General features: G+C 38.5%; 1 protein-coding gene across 5 annotated transcripts in view; it reads left to right on the top strand.

The window, feature by feature from the left end:
• Positions 1 to 15,142, top strand: part of FAM120C (family with sequence similarity 120C) — a 146,408-nt gene that overhangs the window by 41,287 nt on the left and 89,979 nt on the right. For all 5 annotated transcript variants that reach the window (XM_034649335.1, XM_034649338.1, XM_034649337.1 and 2 more), the window contains exons 5-9: positions 3,576 to 3,678; positions 4,230 to 4,306; positions 4,753 to 5,033; positions 5,736 to 6,012; positions 6,650 to 6,821. In XM_034649335.1, coding sequence (XP_034505226.1) covers positions 3,576 to 3,678; positions 4,230 to 4,306; positions 4,753 to 5,033; positions 5,736 to 6,012; positions 6,650 to 6,821 — 910 coding nt within the window. The remainder of the gene's footprint in view (positions 1 to 3,575; positions 3,679 to 4,229; positions 4,307 to 4,752; positions 5,034 to 5,735; positions 6,013 to 6,649; positions 6,822 to 15,142) is intronic.

The raw sequence follows: 15,142 nt of genomic DNA, 5'->3' as shown, positions 1-15,142 counted from the left end.
AACAGAATGGAAAACCCAGAAATGGACCCTCAACTCTATGGTCAACTAATCTTTGACAGAGCAGAAAAGAATATCCAATGGAAAAAAGACAGTCTCTTCAACAAATGGTGTTGGGAAAACTGGACAGCAACATGCACAAGTATGAAACTGGATCACTTTCTTACACTGTACACTAAAATAAATTCAAAATGGGTGAAAGACCTAAATGTGAGACAGGAATCCATCAAAATCCTAGAGGAGAACACAGGCAACAACCTCTTTGACCTCAGCAGCAGCAACTTCTTCCTAGACACGTCTCCAGAGGCAAGGGGAACAAAACCAAAAAATGAACTATTGGGACTTATTCAAGGTAAAAACATCTGCACAGTGAAGGAAACAATCAACAAAACTAAAAGGCAGCATGTGGAATGGGAGAAGATATTCGCAAATGACATATCTGATAAAGGGTTAGTATCCAAAATCAATAAAGAACTTATTAAACTCAACACCCAAATAAACAAATAATCCAGTTAAGAAATGGGCAGAAGATATGTATAGACACTTTTCAAAAAAAGACAGCCAGATGGTCAACAGACACATGAAAAGATGCTCAACATCACTCATCATCAGCGAAATGCAAATCAAAACCACAATGAAATATCACCTCACACCTGTCAGAATGGTCAAAATTAACAACACTAGAAACAACAGGGTTGGTGAGTATGCGAAGAAAGGGGAAGCCTCTTACGCTATTGGTGGGAATGCAAACTGATGCAGCTACTTGGAGAACAGTTTGGAGGTTCCTTAAAAAGTTAAAAACAGAACTACCCTACCATCCCACAATTGCACTAGTAGGTGTTTACCCAAAGAATACAAAAATACAGATTCAAAGGGGTACATGCACCCTGATGTTTATAACAGCATTATCAGCAGTAGCCAAACTATAGAAAGAACCCAGATGTCTTTAGGCTGATGCATGGATAAGGAAGATGTGGTGTGTGTGTGTGTGTGTGTGTGTGTGTGTGTATATATATATATATACGCAATGGAATATTAGTCATCAAAAAGAATGAAATCTTGCCATTTGTAACAATGTAGATGGAAGTAGAGTGTATTATGCTAAGTGAAATAAATGTCAGAGAAAGACAACATATGATCTCACTCATATGTGGAATTGAAGAAACAAAACAGGATCATTGGGGAAGGGGGAAAAGAAAGAAATGGAGAGACGGAAACAAGCCATAAGAGACTTTTTAAAAAAGATTAATTAATTTACTTGAGAGAGAGAGAGTGGGGGGAAGGGCAGACGGGGAAGGAGAGAGACAAGTAGACACCCCACTGAGTGTGGAGCCCAATGTGGGGCTTGATCTCATGACCCTGAAATTATAACCTTAGCCAAAGCCAAGAGTTAGATGCTTAACTGACTGAGCCACCCAGGTGCCCCTAAGCCATAAAAGATTTAACTGTAGAGAACAAACTGAGGGTTGATGGAGGGAGGCATGTGGGGGATGGGCTAGATGGGTAATGGGTATTAAAGAGGGCACTTTTGATGAGCACTGGGTGTTGTATGTAAGTGATAAATCACTGAATTCTACTCTAGTAACCAATATTGCATGGTATGTTAACTAAAATTTTGAATTTAAAAAATATGTCTATGAAAATGACCATATCCTTTGACCTGGTATTTCCACTTCTAAGAATATTCCCTATGAAATTATCCAAGAAACTTGTGTAAAATTATGCTTATCAAAGCATTTTTTATAATGATAAAGTAGAAATGACTTTAATAGTTTATATTCCATTTGATGAAATATTAGGAAGTTCATAAAATAATATATTCAAGAGGACTTTAAAATTACATTGGAAAAGGTTTGATAAGGAAAAGCTCCTTCTCAGTCAGCCCTAACCCCTCAGAGATGAACAATATTTTTACTTCTTTTGCCATAGATTAGTTTTGCTTCTACTTGAACTATATATATACTCTTTTGTGTCTCTTTTCTTTCACTCAGTATAAGGTATCTGAGACTTATCTGTGTTGCACTTTGTTCTTTTTATAACTGTATAGTATTCCATTGTAGGACTCTACCACAATTATTCATTCTTCTTTTGGTATACATTTGAGTTATTTGGGTTTGGGGCCATTATGAATAAATTTGTTGTTAGTATTCTCATTCCTATCTTTTGGTATACATATGTACTCATTTCTCCTGGGTAAATACATGGAAGTAGGAATGCTGTGCCGTGTGGTAAATATATGTTTCACTTTGTAAGAAACTGCCAATCTATTTTCCACATTAAACCAATGTACACTCCCACCAGCAATGCACTGAAATTCCAGTTATTCCATATCCTTACCAGTGCCTGATACTTAAAATCTTTAATTTCAACCATTCTGGTGGATATATAGCGATGACACATTGTGGTTTTTGTATATGTTTAATTGCTCTTTATTTTAGTGTTAATACCTTTCGAACCAATGATTCCACTCTGGGGACATTTTCCTAGGAACATAATCTGAAATCCAGAAAAAAAATTGTATGTACATATGTGTTCTTTGTTGCATAACTTATAATAGCCAAATGTGAGCAATAATGTCAGGTATTAGGGAAGTAGTTACGTAATTTATGATACATTTACATTTAAAAAATATGGTCATTCAAAATTATAATAGAAGGGGGATATGAAATTATATAGTATCAACTATAGAAAATATGTATATTAAAATAGACCAGTAATATGTCAACAAAAAAAGTTTATCTTAAAATACTGGAAGAAGGGGCAACTGAGTGGCTTAGTCGGTTAAGTGTCTGACTCTTGATTTCAGCTCAAGTCATGATCTCAGGTTCCTGGGATTGAGCTCCATGTCAGGTTCTGTGCTCAGTATAGAATGTGCTTGAGGATTCTCTCTCTCCTTCTGCCCCTCACCCCACTCATATGCTTGCTTTCTCTCTCTCTCTTTCCCTCTCTCTCAGATAAATTTAAAAAATAATAAATAATCTATCTTCTAAAAAAATTTGAAAGATAAAATACATAAAATAAAATACTGGAAGAAAACAGACCAAAATATCTTTGGGTGGTGGTAGTATGTAATTTTTCCCCATCCTTAATCAATTTTTTCTGATGATCATATGACCATTTTAGAACAGCACAAAATGTAAGTAAACTTTATTTACTTACTTATTTTTAAGCTTAATTTTTTTTTATTTTACATTTTATAATGCTTTCTCTCTACCTAGTCTTTTCCGCAACATGAAAAATTGCTCTCTTGGGTTTCTTAAAATATTTTATTTCTTTTTTTTTTAAGATTTTATTTGTTTATTCGACAGAGATAGAGACAGCCAGTGAGAGAGGGAACACAAGCAGGGGGAGTGGGAGAGGAAGAAGCCAGGCTCATAGCGGAGGAGCCTGATGTGGGGCGATCCCATAACGCCGGGATCACGCCCTGAGCCGAAGGCAGACGCTTAACAGCTGTGCCACCCAGGCGCCCCTAAAATATTTTATTTCTGCTACTGTTTTGACTCTTCAATTATAAGTTACATGAAAAAGACGCTCTCATGTTGTTTCTTCTCCTGAACATCTGATGTTCCAATGTCCAGTCCAGGACAGAAGATAAAATAGAGCGATTCAAGAAAGCAGTCGAATACTATTCAGTCACAACCAAACTCTCTTCGCTGCCAGTGGGTCCCTCCTCCTTTCTAGGTAAGGCTTCCATCTGATGCAGAGCTGCTCTATCCAAAGGGGAAACTGAGTCCCTCATGGGAACTCCTAACCCAGAGTGAAATGACTTGTTTTATTGTACTTTTGTAGAAGTCATTACTCTCCTTTTGATTTCCATGTAATAAGAGTGGTGACCTGGGACAGGACACTGATTTCTCAAATTTGTAGATGGGGTCCATTGCCATTTCCTTAGGTTGGGCTTTTTCTGGCACTAACCTCCATTACAGCCTGGCCTATGTAACATAGCCCTGTCTTTGGGTTCTGGCCTGAGTTTGAATTCCACCTCTGCTGCTTAATAGCTGTGTGATCTTAACTTGTCACATTTGCATGTATGTTATGTGGCTCATCATATCTATTTTATAAGATTTTTTCTAAGATAAAATAATTTCTGTTAGGTTCTTGGCATGGCACATAGCTGCTGTTCAATAAATTATAATTTATTAATAATTTTTCAAGCACTGTGGGGTTAGCAGAATGTAATATTGTAGAATTAGTAGAATTGACTAAAGTATAGCCCTTTCTCTTGGCTTCAGGTTTTCGGAATAATCGGCTTGGAAACCCTCCCCTTCCACGAAATCAGATGGGCACTATCTCTGCTGGAAAGCCAATGGTAATATCTTTCAAGAGTCCCAAGACCATGTGTTAGCATTAGACTCAGGTTGCTTTCTGATTTTTATACTCTGAGTTAAGGAGTTAAAGTTATTCAATGTTATCAGAATATCAAGGCTGTATATACCTATGTCACATTCTCAACTTAAGGCTGGCAGACTACATAAAGAAAATATCCAAATCAGTAACCACTAGGGCATTGTGAAGGTAGATTAGCTAATGTTGGAGAGTGGTTCTAGGATACATGGATTGGTCCATTGTCCTGCCTCTGGAGGATTCTGTCCATATATCACTGTTAGAATTATTTCTTATTATTCTCAGTAGGTTCTTTGTATCCCAACAACAATCCCTGCTACTGGCATTATCCACTGTGTCACAACTTCTGAGGGAACCATTTTAGAGCCTGTTCAAATGTTAAATAGCTCTTCTGTCTGTTTTATCCTTTAGTTTTCTCACCATGTGCCCCAGAAAATGAAATATCCACCACCATTCCCAGTGGGACACAACTCCTCTCTTCTCTTCTCTCCCCATGCTTTGGGGGAATCCCATGCTTTTTCTGAGGATCCCATGCTGCAGGACAGCCCCTTTGCCAATTGGGCTGTCTCTTATGACTCCTCTGCATCCCAGTTTCCCAATTACCTGACTCCCAAAGCTTCACCTCCTTTGGGACCAGACTCTTCTCACTCCTCTTCCTCTGATGGTGATGAACCAAATGGAACCAGCTCTGAGTAAGTATCTGAATAGGCACTTAAGGGAACAGACTTCTGGAGTATCTGTAATTTTTTTTTTTTTTTGCTGGTAACCTGGGTTCGGTGTGGGGAAGTATATTATTTCTGGCTGTTCTCTATGGCTCTTTACTCTTAAATGAAGTAGAAAAACCCTATGTTTGACTACTTCATACTCATATTGACTCTGTACAGGTGGTAATTTTCAGATACCCAAGCCCCTGAAGTAAAAGGAAGCATAGCAGCTGGTTAGGGAAGCCCTAGGGAAGCTATATTTCATGGCTGTCATTTCTCGATTTTTGAGAGGGATGGATTGAATGTAGAAAAAAATGAAAAGACTTTGTAGAGTTGAAGTATTAGAACAGTTGAGTAGGCAGTTATATTGCTTAAGACAGGGTTCTGAGGATTTAAACTGTGGTATTTTATACTAGCTTATTGGTTCTTAGATGATTTCTCCAAGAAGATTCTTCCTGGGAAACAGAGCTACTTTGAGGTTTCAATTGTAATCAGTTTCTTAGAACATAAGCTGACTCTAGACATGGCCTCTTACAAGGTGTGGAGGAAATGTATGAGGTCCAATACTAACTTAGTGTCTTGACTTCCAGAGGGTTTGTAAGAATCCTTAGGATCAGAACGGACATCTTCAGTTGGAATATCTTTATCAACCTCCTCTATCTCTTCTACATGGTCTTTTAAAATTTTTAGTCACATCACAGAAACACTTCAGCAGCAGCAGCCTGGATGGGAGGATCCAAGTGGTGACAGAGGGTCCTGGGTACAGCCCATCGATGCTGGAGTTGCAGATACCAACCTGGGTGATGGAGAGCCCCACATCCCATCCCTGCTGTCTATGTCTACAAGGAACCATATGGACATCACCATTCCACCCTTACCTCCAGTAGCTCCCGAAGTCTTGCGGGTTGCTGAACACAGACACCGAAGGGGTCTTATGTACCCATATATCTATCATGTCCTCACTAAGGTAAGAGAGCACATCAGCACCTCCCTGCTTTTAACATTGTACTTCATACTTCCTAGAACCCTAAGTTACCAGAGAAAATTCTAATTGGTATTTGAAGGGAGGTAAAAGGAAACCAAGTATGCTGGGACCCCTCAGTGTATTAAGGGTGTCAGGTGAAATGACACCAGCAGGAGAGGGAACTTTATAATAAATGAGGCCCCAAGAAGAGAACTATAATTGTGAGATTTCAAAGATCATGCTCCGTGTTGGTAGACTGTGGTCTAGGGCTGGACACAGTTTAAGAAGAGGCTTTATGCCCTTGTTCTTTACCTCTTCCTCTACTTCTACAGAGCCGTTCCCTTCCTCCCGTCTCACCATACAACTCTATCCCCCAGCAAAATGTCTAAGATGTGACTTTCCCCATTTAGTCAGCTATAGTCAGTCATAACAAAGACTCTAAAAATGGAGCATAGCTTTTAAGCTGCCTATGGTCATCTGGGCTTATTACAGCTTCTTTTTATTCTGAAGCTGTTAATGACAAGTAGAAAATTTGGTAGCGTGGCTACAGAGGCTATAGTTCATTACTGATTCTTCTCAGCTCAATTCCAAACCTTGAGGTAACTCATTTTGTTCTTTCTCCTGGATGATTTTTTGTTAGGGTGAGATTAAGATCCCCGTATGTATTGAGGATGAGTGTAACATGGAGTTGCCTCCAGCTGCTCTCCTGTTCCGGTCAGCACGTCAATATGTTTATGGGGTCCTTTTCAGTCTGGCAGAAACACAGCGGAAAATGGAACGCCTGGCCATACGGCGGCGGCTACCTGTGGAAGGTAAGTTTCATTCTAGCTTCAACAGCTCTCTTAAAGCTTGGTGTGGAACAAAAATGTCTGTGCAAGCACATCATACTTTTGGCTATGGAGCAGTCTTTGAGAAAATACGTAATTTGCCAGAATATATATTGGTATGGGAAATGCATTAACCTGAGCCTCAGTTCTTTAATCATTAAGCATTCAGAGTAACTACTATTTGTAAGAATCATGATAGACTTTGGGAATGTAGAAGTATATCTAACATAGTTTTTCCTCCTTAGTAAGGTTTTGTTTTGGATTTGATCCCGTAGAGAGTTGGAGCCATTGAGATGTTTTAAGCTGCAGAGTGACATGGTCAAATTAGTGTGTTCAAAAGAACCCTCTAGATTTCTGCTTCTGGGAAGATGGAGTACATATACTTTTCCTTATTCCTCCTGCTAAATACAACTAAAAGCCCAGGACATTATATATATAACAAGCACAAGACATTCTAAAAGGTGAAGAGAAGAAGGCAGACTGGCTAAGGACTTTGGGATCCAAGGAATAATGCAGTGGTGAGTTCCCTGGGTTTTCTTATTGCTGCATATATGCTAGACTAGGTGTGGGACAAGCTGGCAGCCCAGAAATCTCCAACAAGAACAGACCAGTAAAAGCCCCAAGAAATGCCTCCTCACTCTAGTCAAAGGACCCAAAAGAAACAACCTAGCAACACAGAGAATTTTTAGATAATAACCACTCTACTCTAGTCAAATACCACAGAAAAACTGTGGCCCACCCTCACCCCTACTAGCAAAGGCCAGATAAATAACCTGGACGTCTATCCTTGCTCAATTGTAACAAGGGAGAAAGGGAAGCTGAGTGGGGAGCCAGGACTTTCACTCCCACTTGGCAGTGATGAGACAGCATCCCCCTTCACTCACCAGAGTGGTGTCAGAAAATACCTGCTAAAACACAAGATTAAAATAAGATCCTTCTAAAATATTAAAGATCCTTTTAAAAGATTGAAATAGAGTCTTTTAAAATAATATCCCGAATGTCCAGGTTTCAATTGAAAATCCTTCATCATACTAAGAACCAGAAAGAACTCAAACTGAGATCTCAAACCAAGGAAAGAAAGTCAATAGGTGCCATCATTGAAATGACACAGATGTTTGAATTACCTAACAGGGATTTCAAAGCACCCATCATAAAAATGCTTTGACAAAGAATTTTGAACATGCATGATACAAATTAAAAATAGAAAGTCTTAACAAAGAAATAGAAGATAGAAGAAATGGAGGGGAAAAAAAAAGATAGAAGAAATGGAAATTAAGAACTAAAAAATACAAAACAAATAAAATACTCAATAGATGGCTTAAATAGCAAATTGGAGACAACAGAAGAAATAATCAGTGAATATGGAGACAAAACAGTAGAAATTACCTAATCTGAATAATAGAAAATAGGCTGAAAAAATGGACAGGGATCAGTGAAACTAGAACAAAAGATCTAGTATTTGTGTCATCACATTTCCAGGAGAGGAGGAAGAGGGTGGACTGCAGATGTATTCAAGTAAATAATGGCTGGAGTATTATCAGATTTGAGGAAAAACAAGCCCAAGATTCAGGAAGCTGAGTGAATTATTAACAGTATAAACCCAAAGAAATCCATGTGAAGATATATATTGTGGTTAAACCTTTGAAAGCTAAAGGCAGAAAAAATAATGAAAGCACCCAGAGAAAAGCAATGCTTTACCTACTGTGGCAAAATAATACGAATAACAGCTGATCTCTCATCGGAAGCCAGAGTCCAGAAGGAAGTTGCACAACATTTTCAAGGGCCAAAAGAAAAGAAATGTCAAGTTAGAATTCTATATCAAACAAAAACATACTCCAGGAATGAAGGGGTAATCAACATATTCTCAGATGAAGAAAAACTAGGATAAATTTTCACAAGCAGAGCTACAGCAAAAGAAGGGCTAAAGGTATTCCTCTACACAAAAAGGAAATGATAAAAGGAGGAATCTTGGGAGGAGCTTGGGAAGATGGCAGAGTAGGAGGACCCTGAGCTCATCCAGTCCTACATTTACAACTAGGTATCGTCCACATCCAAGTCAAAAAACTGGAGAGCGATCTGAAGACTGGCAGAACAAACTCCACAAACAGTAGACAGATCTGTTCATACTTATTTTTGAGTATGTTGGGGGACTTCTGAAACAAGGGAGCTGGCAGGTGCCATTTTCCATCCCCAGCTGTCAGCATAAGCACAGAGGTGTAGGTGGGGCTGCACAGACACTTGGCACCTAACTCATTAGCAGTGCTCCATGCACACGAATTCTCCTGAGGACTTACCCAGTCCAAGCCTGCTGGCTTTGGCCCTGGGCTCAGGGCAATTTTTAAAAAAGATTTATTTATTTTAAATATTAAAAAAAAGGGATGCCTGGGTGGCTCAGTTGGTTAAGCATCTACCTTCAGCTCAGGTCATGAGCCCATGGTCCTGGGATCAAGTACTGTGTCGGGCTCCCTGTTCTGTGGGGAGCCTGTTTCTCCCTCTGCCTCTGTCTCTCATGAATAAATAAATAAAATATTTTTTAAAAAAGATTTTTAAAAAATCTTTTTAAAATCAAAAGGAGAGGGAAAGAGAATCCCAAGCAGATTATGTGCTGAGCACAGAGTCTGATGCGGGGCTGGATCCACCACCTGAGCTGAAACCAAGAGTTGGGCACTTAATGGGGCACCTGGGTGGCTCAGTTGGTTAAGCATCTGCCATCAGTTGAGGTCATGATCCCAGGGTCCTGGAATCGAGCCCCACGTCGGCCTCTCTGTTCGGCAGGGAGCCTGCTTCTCCCTCTCCCTGCCTCTCCCCTTGCTTGCGCTCTCTGTCTGTGTCAAATGAATAAATACAATCGTTAAAAAAGAAAAAAAGAGTTGGACACTTAACCAACGACACCACCCAGGCACCCCAGGGCAAATTTTGTTAAGGCTAAGCAGGTGCTCCACCTAGCCACCAGGTGCACACCTGCCGCTGAGCACCATGCATGTCTGTCACACTGTGCTTAGCTGTGCTCCCCCTAGCCACCCTTGTGTGGTCCCCAAGATGCATGCCCCCAGCTGCCAGCATGCATCACACTGAGCAGCGATCTTCCAGGCACCTTTGTGGATGTAACCCGCCAAGCACCCAAAGTCACCATCTCCTACCATGCCCAGCCGTGTACCCCCAGCTGCTCTTGTGTGCCTCTAGACACTGTAGCACTAAAGAAGATCTGGCATAGGACTAGTGGCCCAGTGCACATTTTGCTAATGCAACTGCCCTGTTTGCGTTCCCTGGTGGGCATGCCCCACTCCCCCAGAGCTAGCCTGCCTGGGTCCCACTACAACCATAGAGAGCAAGCACAACCCACAACAGGCAGAGAGTCAGTGCTGATGACTACATGGAAAGGAAAAGGGACTCATAAACAGAAGGGTATAAGCAACATACGTAGGATACTCTCCTGAAGTGCCAGAGTCTGGTGAACAGGGGATTAACACTCCAGGACCTCTTCTTCATAGTCACTAATTTCAAGAGCAGAAGTTGCAACTGACTTTCTTAACACAGAAAAATCGACACAGAGAGGCAGACAAAATGAGAAAACAGAGAAATTTATCCCAAATGAAAGAAAGGCTAAGGCCACAGCCAGAGATCCAAGCAAAACAGATCAAAGTTACATTCTGGATGAAGACATTAAAGCAGTGATCGTAAGGGTACTTGCTGGACTTGAGAAAAGAGTGGAAGACATGAGCGAGACCTTTAACACACAGATAGGGAATAACATAGCAAAGATAAAGGGCACAATAAATGACATGAGAAATACACTTGATGGAATGAACAGGATAGAAGAAGCAGAGGAACAGGTACATGGAAACAAATGAAAATGAATTAATGATTTAGGAGACAGAGTAATGGAAAGTAATCAAGCTGAATAAAGAAGAAAGAAAAGAATTATGCAAAATGAGAATAGACTTAGGGAACTCATTGACTCTATTAAACGTAATAGCATTTATATTACAGGAGTCTCAGAAGAGAGAGAAAGGTGGTGAGAAAATTTATTTGAGGAAAAATAGCTGAAAAGTTACCTAAACTGGGGAAGGAAACAGATACTCATGTACAGGAGGCACAGAGAAACCTCAACAGAATCAACAAAAGTTGACCAACAGCAAGACATACTGTAATTAAATTTATAAAATATAGTGATAAGGAAAAAATTCTAAAAGTAGCAAGATAAAACAAGTCATTAACTTACAAGGGAAAAGTCATAAGGCTCACAGGAGATTTTGCAACAGAAACTTTGCAAGCCAAAAGGGAATGGCATGATATATTCAAAGAGCTGAATGGGAGAAATCAGCAGCCAAGAATACTCTATCCAGCAAGGCTATCCTTCAGAATAGAAGGAGACATAAAGAGTTCCCCAGACAAACAAACCTAAAGGAGTTCATGACCACTTAACCAGCCCTACAAAAAATATTAAAAGGGGCACTTTGAGTGGAAAGGAGAGACCAAAAGTGACAGTATAGAACTAGGAAACACAAAAACAGTAAAAATGAATATTTCTGTAAAAAAAATCAGTCAAGGAACTCACAAAAAGGGATATACAATATAATAACATACATAAAATGTGGGAAGGAGAGGAGAAAATGTTTCAAACATAAACGACCATCAACTTAATATAGACTACTTTATGCAGAAGAGGTTATATACAAATCTAATGGTAACCATATATCAAAACCACTAATAAATATGGACAAAATTAAGAGAAAGAAATCAAATATAGCACTAAAGAAAATCAGCAAAACGTGAAAGACAGGAAAGGATCAGAGAAAATCTTCAAAAACACCCAAAAAATGTGTAATAAAATGGCAATAAAAACATATCTATTAATAATTACTTTGAATGTAAGTTGAATAAGTGTTCCAATCAAAAGACATAGGCAGATGGATTAAAAAAAACAAGACCCATCTGTATGTTACCTACAAGAGACACATTTTAGACCTAAAGACATTCAAAATGAGAGGATGGAGAAACATCTATCCTTCAAATAGCTGTTAAAACAAAGCCAGAATAGCAATACTTACATCAGGCAAAATAGACATTAAAAGAAAGACTGTAACAAGGGACAAAGGAGGGTACTATATAATAATAAAGGGGACACTCCAACAAAAAGATAAAACAATTGGGGCACCTGGGTAGCATAGTCATTAGGCGTCTGCCTTCAGCTCAGGGCGTGATCCCGGCATTCCGGGATCGAGTTCCACATCGGGCTCCTCCGCTGGGAGCCTGCTTCTTCCTCTCCCACTCCCCCTGCTTGTGTTCCCTCTCTCGCTGGCTGTCTATCTCTGTCAAATAAATAAATAAATAATCTTTAAAAAAAAAAGATACAACAATTGTTAATATTTAGGCACCTAAGAGCACCTAAATACATAAAACAGTTAATAACAAACATAAAGGAACTAATCGATAATAATACAATAATAGTAGTGGACTTTAACATGCCAATTATGTCAAAGGATAGATCATCTAAACAGAACATCAACAAGGAAAGCAATGGCTTTGAATGACAAACTGGAACAGATGAATTTAAAACATGTATTCAACCATTCCATCCTAAAACAACAGAATAGACATTCTTTTCAAGAGCAAAAGGAACATTCTTCAGAAAGGATCACATATCAGGCCACAATTCAAGTCTCAAAAAGTTCAAGAAGATAAAAATCATACCTTGCGTATTTTCTGACCACAACGCTATGAAACTAGAAGTCAACCATAAAAAAAAAATCTGGAAAGATTATAAATACATGGAGGTTAAATAACATGCTACTAAACAATGATTGGCTCAACCAGGAGATCAAAGAAGAAACAAAATGTACATGGAAAAAAGTGAAAATGAAAACACAATGGTCCAAAACCTCTGGTATGCAGCAAAAGCAATATTAAGAGGCAAGTTTTTATCAATACAGGTCTACCTCAAAAAACAAGAAAAATCTCAAATAAACAACCTAACCTTACACCTAAAGGAGCTAGAAAAGTAAAAAAAAAAAAAAAAAACCTAAAACTAGCAGAAGGAAAGAAATAATAAACACTAGAGCAAAAACAAATGATATACAAAGTAAAAAACAAAAGAACCAATCAATGAAACCAGGAGCTTGTTCCTTGCAAAAAATCAATAAAATTGATAAACCTCTAGCTAGACTTTCAAGAAAAAAAGAGGAGGGATTCAAATAAATAAGATCACAAATGAGAGAGGAGAAATAACAACCAATACCACAGATATACGTACAATAATAAGAAAATATTATGAAAAACTATATGCAAGAAATTGGACAACCTAGAAGAAATGGGTAAATTCTTAGAAACATATAAAAAACAGAAACAGGAAGAAATAGGAAATTTGAACAAACCAATAACCAGCAAAGAAATTGAGTCAGTAGTGGAAAACTCCCAACAAACAAAAGTCCTGGACCAGGTGGCTTCATAGGCGAATTCTACCAAACACTTAAAGAAGAGTTAATACCTATTCTTCTCAAACTATTCAAAAAAAAATAGAAAAGGAAAGAAAATTTCCAAATTCATTTTATAAGTCCAGTATTACCCTGATACCAAAACCAGTTAAAGACACCACTAGAAAAGAGAACTACAGACCAATATCTCTCACGAATATAGATATAAAAATCCTCAACAAAATACTGGCACACCAAGTCCAGCAATACATTAAAAAAAATCATTCACCATGATCAAGTGGGATTTATTTCTTGGTTGCAGGTGTGGTTTAATATTCACAAGTCAATCAACATGATACATCACATCAGTAGGAGAAAGGACAAGAACCACGTGATCATTTCTATAGATGCTGAAGAAGCATTTAACAAAGTATAACATCCATTTATGATAAAAACCCTCAACAAAAATAGGTTTAGAGGAAACATACCTCAGTATAATGAAGGGCATCTATGGAAAACCCACAAGAAACATCATCCTTAATAGGGATGAACTGTTTTTCCCCCTAAGGTCAATAACGAGACAAGAATGTCCACTCTCACCACTTTTATTTAACATAGTACTGGAAGTTCTAGCCACGGCAATCAGAAAACAAAAAGAAAGAAAAGGAATCCGGATCAGTAAGGAAGAAGTAAAACTCTATTTGTAGATGACATGATACTATACATAGGAAAACAGAAAGACCACCCAAAAACTGCTAGAACTGATAAAGAAATTCAGTAAAGTTGCAGGAATCAAAATCAATGTATAAGCCACTCTGGAAAACAGTGTGGAGGTCCCTTAAAAAGTTAAAAATTGAACTACCCTATGACCCAGCCATTGGCACTACTGGGTGTTTACCCCAAAGATACAGACGTAGTAAAGAGAAGGGCCATATGCACCCCAATGTTCATAGCTGCATTGTCCACAATAGCCAAATCATGGAAGGAGCCGAGATGCCCTTCAACAGATGACTGGATTAAGAAGCTGTGGTCCATATATACAATGGAATATTACTCAGCTATCAGAAAGAACGAATTCTCAACATTTGCTGCAACATGGACGGCACTGGAGGAGATAATGCTAAGTGAAATAAGTCAAGCAGAGAAAGACAATTATCATATGATTTCTCTCATCTATGGAACATAAGAACTAGGATGATCGGTAGGGGAAGAAAGGGATAAAGAAAAGGGGGGTAATCAGAAGGGGGAATGAAACATGAGAGACTATGGACTGTGAGAGACAAACTGAGGACTTCAGAGGGGAGGGGGTGGGGGAATGGGATAGACTGGTGATGGGTAGTAAGGAGGGCACGTATTGCATGGTGCACTGGGTGTTACACGCAACTAATGAAGCATCGAACTTTACATCGGAATCCGGATGTACTGTATGGTGATTAACATAATATAATAAAAAAAATCATTAAAAAATAAATAAATAAATAAATAAATAAATAAATAAATAAAAATCAATGTATAGAAATCTCTTGCATTTCTATACACCAATAATGAAGCAGCAGAACAGAAATTTTAAAAATTCCATTTGTAATTGCACCCAAAATAATGATACATAGGAATAAAGTTAACCATAGAGGTGAAAGATCTTTGCTCTCAAAGCTATAAAACACTGATGAATGAAATTGAAGATGTCATACAGAAATGGAAAGACATTCCATGCTCCTGGATTGAAAGAACAAATATTGTTAAAATGTCTGTACTACCCAAAGCAATCTACACATTTAATGTAATCCCTATCCAAATACAACAGCACTTTTCACAGAGCTGGAACAAACAATCCTAAAATGTGTATGGAACCACCAAAGAACCCGAATAGCCAAAGCAACCTTGAAAAAGAAT

The sequence above is a fragment of the Ailuropoda melanoleuca genome, chromosome X (assembly GCF_002007445.2).
Source record: "Ailuropoda melanoleuca isolate Jingjing chromosome X, ASM200744v2, whole genome shotgun sequence".
NCBI lineage: Eukaryota > Metazoa > Chordata > Mammalia > Carnivora > Ursidae > Ailuropoda > Ailuropoda melanoleuca.
The sequence above is the reverse complement of the archived record's forward strand: the minus strand, read 5'-3'. Positions and strand labels throughout refer to the sequence as shown.